The following is a 6,463-nucleotide window of genomic DNA, read 5'->3' as shown; positions in this document are numbered from 1 at the left end:
AATTAACAAAACGGCCTACCTTAGTCAGCATCATCCATTCCTCTAGCTGGAGTGTAGTGAAATGGCTTAAGTCGCTTAAATTTCACACTAACACATTCCTAAAATGAGCGAATATTCAATGACATTTATAATGTCACTGTCAATCAGGTTGATCGAGCTGCCAACTCAGGCGAAAATTCTAGCACTGAACCGATCGAGCACTGAAAAATCATGCAGTCGAGTAAGAATTCATTACGCATTCCGTCATTTCGATAATGTGGGTAGCGGCTCTTACACGAGAATAATTTTTGTCATATTTAATAATGACCAAGTAATGATATTTCAAATTTGCATAGAAAACTCGTCATTACTGCACCATAAACGTTGATTAAAGTGATATTATTTTTAGTAATGACACTTTCAATGATCGTGTCCCCTTTGGTTGCTGAGAGAGAATGTTGTGAAGTTATGTGAATATTTCCCACCCTTTTTTTCACGTAGGTTTTAATGGACTGGCATTTAAAAGCTGTTCAATGCATAATCCAGTAAAAGTTACGTGTTTCATAGGTAAAATGTAATGTATTGTTCATATCACATTTACCTATCAGTTCATATCAAATGTAGATACCAGAGAATTACTATTTTATATATTGGTTGAAGTCAAAATATTTTATATATTGGATGAAGTCAAGATTTCAGATTATTATATAAATCTCGATGTAGTCATGTAGTCAAAAATTGTAACTAACATTTCTCGCAAATATTTATACTACTTACACTTTAGAGGGCCACTGTTCGCCATTTTCAAAATCGAGTTTTTTCACACTGGAAATTCACGTAAATTGTTTGACGTTTGGTCAATTCACGTAAACCTTATGTGATGAATCTATTCACTCTATTTGACTCTATTTCATTTTAGAGGATGTTCGTATAACATTCATTCTCGTCACATAAAATATTCAATTTCACATTTGAAACCATTTTACGTGATTTTTCAAATAAATCGAACGTGAATTTTTATTTGAGTGTAATTTTAACTTTTGGTTGAAATCTGACACTTGAGCAGTTATTTGCTCTTAGTCGGCGAGTTCACTTTACTTTCGTGTGTTTCGTTTTTGTCTGTATCAAGTCAGGCGTGTTTTTGGTGTTTGGCATTAGGCGATTTTCGCGCCATCTGCGTGTCACGTCACATCGGCATTGATATATTTTAGAGCCTGGATGTAACCCCTACTGTTTTCAAGTTTATTGTTATACTCCGATAATACCCATAACATCTTACCTCTGGCATACTTATGTGATGTTCAAACATTACTGGTCGTTCAAGATATTCTACACAACACCTCAACTCACCATAATTTACAGTTTCCAACTTTAACTCACTCTCGAACTACACGTCGTAGTAACAACCTGCTTCGCGTTCGAGCAGTCACAAACATTGGTCAAAGAAGGATTGTTTTTGTTGGTCCAATAAAATATAACGCACTTCCACTTGACATTCAAAGAACATCCAGCCGTGCCTTATTCGGGGCTAGACTGAAGTATCATTTTAAGCATAGACTGAACGAGATATTTAATTAATGTAGTTCCTTAATTTATTCCTTGTTTTACAAACTGTCAAAAGTAATTCATTCTTGTATAATTTTTTTTAGTTAGCCTTTATCATAGTGGATCCCTTAAAAGGAAATCATTTCTACTGGGATTCCGCAATATTTATTAATAAAGTTTAATTGCACATCATGAAAATACAAACATCTAATGGAAAAGGGTACTTTTGGCAATACGTTCAATCGATTCCTTATACTAATAGAGATCTCTGTTGCATTTTTTATCGACATTTATCGGGTCGATCAAAATTTATCGACGAAAATGTACACTGGTTCTGGTACTAGTACAGCATAGTACATTTTGAAAAATTTCATATGAAGTCATAGGAAAAGGCACTTCTGGCAATACGTTCATTCGATTCCTGATACTAATAGAGATCTCTGTTGCAATTTCCATCGAAATTTATCGGGTCGATCAAAAGTTATCGACGAAAATGTACACTGGTTCTGGTACTAGTACATTTTGAAAATTTCATATGAAGTCATAGAAAAAGGTACTTTTGACAATACGTTCATTCGATAACTTATACTAATAGAGATCTCTGTTGCACATCCATTCGAAATTTATCGAGTCGATCAAAAGTTTTCGACGAAATTGTACACTGGTTCTGGTACTAGTACAGCATAGTAAATGAAGTCCTAATAGAGATCTCTGTTGCAATTTTCTTTGAAAATCGTTTCAGCCATCGCTGAGAAAATTGTGCGGAAAGAAAAATCTTCTAAAGGTGCACATGCACATAAACACACAGACTTTGTCCGATCTTATCAAGTTGAATCTAATTGTATATAACTCTGTGGGTTTCTGTAGCTTCGTTCAAAAGTGGTTTCTCAAGGAATTCTATTACTTTTCTATGAAGAAAGGCAAAAAAACCTTTACTTGTTTCACAAAATATCCTAAAATTATTTGTTGCACGGAATATCTTAAAAATGGTTGTTAATAACAGCCTGGATTAAATAATTTACATCCAGGCATTAAAATATACCAGTCCCTGAATTTTGGTGCCTAACTTGACGGTTTGAAAGTGTGACACGCAGATGGCGCAGCAATCGCTTAATTCCCGACGTAAAAAAATTTGGTGCCTGACTTGACGCCGGTTTTTTTTTGTTTTGAAGTGTTTTTCAATTATTGTGTATACTTTCCATTTGTTTACTATTAATTTTACGATTTGAAGCATATATTCGGTGATCAACTTGGTTGCGCCATTGAATCATTTAGTTATTCGTTGTGATATCCGAAATCTAATGGCTTCCAGTCAACGTTCTTCCAACAATAAATGTTCAAATTCTCTTCTTGTTTCGCAAGAAGTTGAAGAAGACGATCAGGTATACTATGTCAGGCCTATATTAAATTTCTTTTTTAAGCGTTTTATGTATGTCAGGTGTGGACCGATGATCAATCCAACATTTCCTCCGATGGTAGCCAGATCAGTTTTGATTCACGGTCTCACGAATGGAGTCCTTTTATAATGAATAATTTTTTATTTTACGTGAAATTTGATTTAGTTTACCATGCAAAACCTATCGTGTTCGACGACGATTTGTTTTTTCGAAACGAGTATAAAAGATTGTCCATTCGAAAAAAGGAGAATATCCTATCTAAGTTTGGCCAAAGAGAGAAGAATAAATACAAGCTTTTCAAAGTAAGTGTGATTGAGACGATTAAAAAGGAACAACCAAATGGGTTGAACAAGGAAATCATTATAAGTATAGCGCCAAAAAAAAATATTGTTATCAAAGAAATACTTCCTTTGTCTGAAACCATTCTTGGTATTACCACATCACTGTTTCCCGATGGTAGAAAATTGATGGTTGATAAGATAAAAGAATATTCAGTATTCAACAAAGGAAAACTAGTTAAACCGAAAGACTGGATTAAATTATTTGATACCGAAATCGTAACTGTAGATAACTTGGAATCTCTATTGGAAGGATCCACGAAAATTCCTACCATCATAAAAATTACATTCTTCGAAATGATTGAACATGACATCACTAATGCTATAGAAATTAAGTTGACAAGTCTAATGGATTTGATTCAAAGTCAAGAGACTCTTTTGAATAAAGATGATATTCAAACGATGAGTAATAATGATATGATTTTCAGCATGATTTATATATCAAAAGAGTACACTCAAAACGATGAGCTAGATGTAAAGTTTTGCTATCCTGCGAGAGATAATAATTCACTGTACAATTCTAAAGGAAGTTTTGTTACATTAAATTCAATTTTCAACTCATCTTTCGAAACCAAAACTATAATGACAAATATGAAAATACGAAACGTACTCTATTACACGACGTATAATTATTTCGAAGAAGGCATTCTGTTGCTCGGATTTAACTCAAAATACTCATCGTTGTTCTCCGTGAAACAAAAAAGTGAGCAAATCTGCCGACTGTTAAGAATTTTGTATTACAATAGTTCCATCATTTTCAATAAGCCAGTGGAATCTCAAACAGAATTAATGCAATTATGTGAGCTAATTCGCCACTCAATTAAAACTCACAGAAGTTTAGATAAATTTGAAAAAACATTCCATCAACCACATTTCATTCCTTTACCTAAGGAAATACAGCTTCGGATCGACGATGCACTTGGAGAACTTGAAGCGATGGATTATCGCAACTGGAATGATGAACTGGTGGATTTATTCTGCGATGTAACAATCATCGGATGCTGTTTGTACTACAATCAATATTTGATTTGTTCACATATAAACGGGTCGTTTTTGATAGATGTTGAGGCCATCTTAAGAAATTTCGGTATTTTCGAAGTCATTTCAACTACAAATATAAAAAATCTTGCAATTTGGCGTAAATTTTATCCAAAAGAATACTGCGAACATAATTTTCACGAGTCTAACGATGCCTATTTGATGTTAGTTTCTATTGGACATCTATTAATGGTTGTTATTCTAGAAATTCCCATCAATACAAATCACAATAAATCACTCTCTCGTTATGTTGAGGAAATACAGGATATGTTAGAATATTTCAAATCTACTGGTATTGAAAATCTCGTCAGAATATGGGTTGATTCGAATAGAAGACCTCAATGTATTTCTTCATTTACCTCTAAACAAGAGTTTGGAATAGAGGAACAACGTATGACTTCACGGAACCACGATGAGGAATCGAATGCTTCCAGTTCTATCAAAAACCATCCACTCAAGGAGGACGGCGCTAACGATCATGATGATGATGATGACTCAGATTGGGGTCAGAGTTATGACAGCAGCCAGAGAAGTAGTAGCTTCGATATTAACGAAATATCTGAAAATCGCTGCAAAGAATTTTCGGAGCTAATTCCAAATATGCTAACATTTGGAAATGAAAACCTTCTCTACTATTTCGTTCAGTTGGAGATGGGAGACGGCATTTTTCTAGCCCCGGTACTCAGTACAGCTATTATGAAGCACGATATAATCATGAACACATTCAGAAAAACTTGTACTATAATCCACAATACCTTACAAAATACAAAAAGATTTCGTGACTTACTTTCACGTAGCTCAAACAAAATTGGAAATACCCATCGGTCTTTGGTGGCAATCAAAGAACAAGGAATGCTAATGTCAGTTCCAAAAGAAACAACCTCAAATGAAAAGATCGAGTTCTGGGTACTAGGCCGATTGTTCAACACGCCGCCCAGAGAATTATATGTTTGTCATCGAGCAGATGCACCCCAGAATATGGTTGAACTTGCATTTCGCATCTGCTTAACTTGTGCAGGCTAGTTTTATCCAAAATTATGATGATGGTGATTAATATAAATGATGTATCATCATTTTTTAACATATGTATAACATGTTTTGAACAAAATAGCTGCATCAATCTTCGTGATCGTGATCTGATTGCAACTGATTTCATCTGGATCTAAACTACAAATTTTAAGAGAAGGTGAAGAGTAAGTGTATTTAAATAAATTACCGGTGGATTTTTTAAAAAGCCATATCAGCAAGTGATTGTTTCTTTTCTTTTACTTATTAATCACTAAGTGGTTTTCACGATCACCACTCAATTCTTTGTAAATGAAACGAAATTTGAAATGATCGAATATTGGTTATTACTAAGAAAAAAATGAAACATGCTTGTCATTGCATTATATCATTTTGAAGAGGAACTAAACTTGCTTGTTAATGCAGTTATTTGAATTTGTTTGTATGACTCATAAGATGTGTTTGTTGGTATTTTTCAGGTAATGAAAATGTTGATCGCCAAATAACATTATTTAGTTCATGTATGATAAGTACGACGCAAATGAAAAATATTTTTACGTTAAATGTATGATATATAGATCTTGTAGCATAAAATATATTTATTAAATTATTAATTACTTAATTACTGGTGACATTTCAACGACAAACTCTCATGCATTCAACATAAAACCTGTTTTTATCTACCTAGTGGTGTAATGATGCCTTTCTCATTTTCATTTTCTCCAGTATTTTACAGCAGAAATTCTTCGAAATACTAAAATTTTAAAAAAAGTTTAGAAAATCGTTTTAAAGATTTTTATTGCACATTTGAATTTTACTTAGTAAAAATCTATTCAATCATATGCGAGAAGGCTAAGTGAGTTCCATTTTATAACATTTGATTACTGTTGTCGGTACTTCTGGAACCGAAAGCTGGATATCGGCATAATAACATTCGGTCCATTCAACCATACACTAATATTACCTACAAATTTATTTACGATTCTCTATGACGATTTGAATTTTGGAAAAAAATGTACCGGTAGTCGGACTTGGATAAAATTCAGTAGATCAATCATGGGACTATCAATGGTTTGTTCGGTTACAGACTCTCATTGTCTGCAAGCTAGAGAAATTAACTAACCAATTTAAAGGGGTAGTCCATGAAAAAATAACTCTTGA

The 6,463-nt window shown here is 33.5% G+C and overlaps 1 protein-coding gene across 2 annotated transcripts; it reads left to right on the top strand.

Moving 5' to 3' along the window:
* The first annotated feature begins 2,686 nt into the window (after positions 1-2,686).
* On the top strand, positions 2,687-5,916 carry LOC131437146 (protein inturned). 2 transcript variants are annotated; one of them, XM_058606311.1, is made up of 3 exons: positions 2,687-2,906; positions 2,963-5,483; positions 5,782-5,916. In XM_058606311.1, exons 1-2 carry the CDS (start codon positions 2,826-2,828, stop codon positions 5,318-5,320), a joined length of 2,439 nt encoding a protein of 812 aa, XP_058462294.1. In that variant the 5' UTR covers positions 2,687-2,825; the 3' UTR covers positions 5,321-5,483; positions 5,782-5,916. The 2 variants fall into 2 exon arrangements, with proteins under 2 accessions (XP_058462294.1, XP_058462293.1); XM_058606310.1 differs by having other exon boundaries at positions 2,963-5,490.
* The last annotated feature ends 547 nt before the right edge of the window (positions 5,917-6,463 follow it).

This window comes from Malaya genurostris, chromosome 3, assembly GCF_030247185.1.
Source record: "Malaya genurostris strain Urasoe2022 chromosome 3, Malgen_1.1, whole genome shotgun sequence".
NCBI classification, from domain to species: Eukaryota; Metazoa; Arthropoda; class Insecta; order Diptera; family Culicidae; genus Malaya; species Malaya genurostris.
This window is presented reverse-complemented; position numbering and strand designations above follow the sequence as displayed.

Coding starts and splice junctions, on each gene's coding strand:
- LOC131437146 (XM_058606311.1), top strand. CDS start 2,826: ATGGCTTCCAGTCAACGTTCTTCCAACAATAAATGTTCAAATTCTCTT. Junction 2,907..2,962: donor AAGTTGAAGAAGACGATCAG/GTATACTATGTC, acceptor TATGTATGTCAG/GTGTGGACCGATGATCAATC.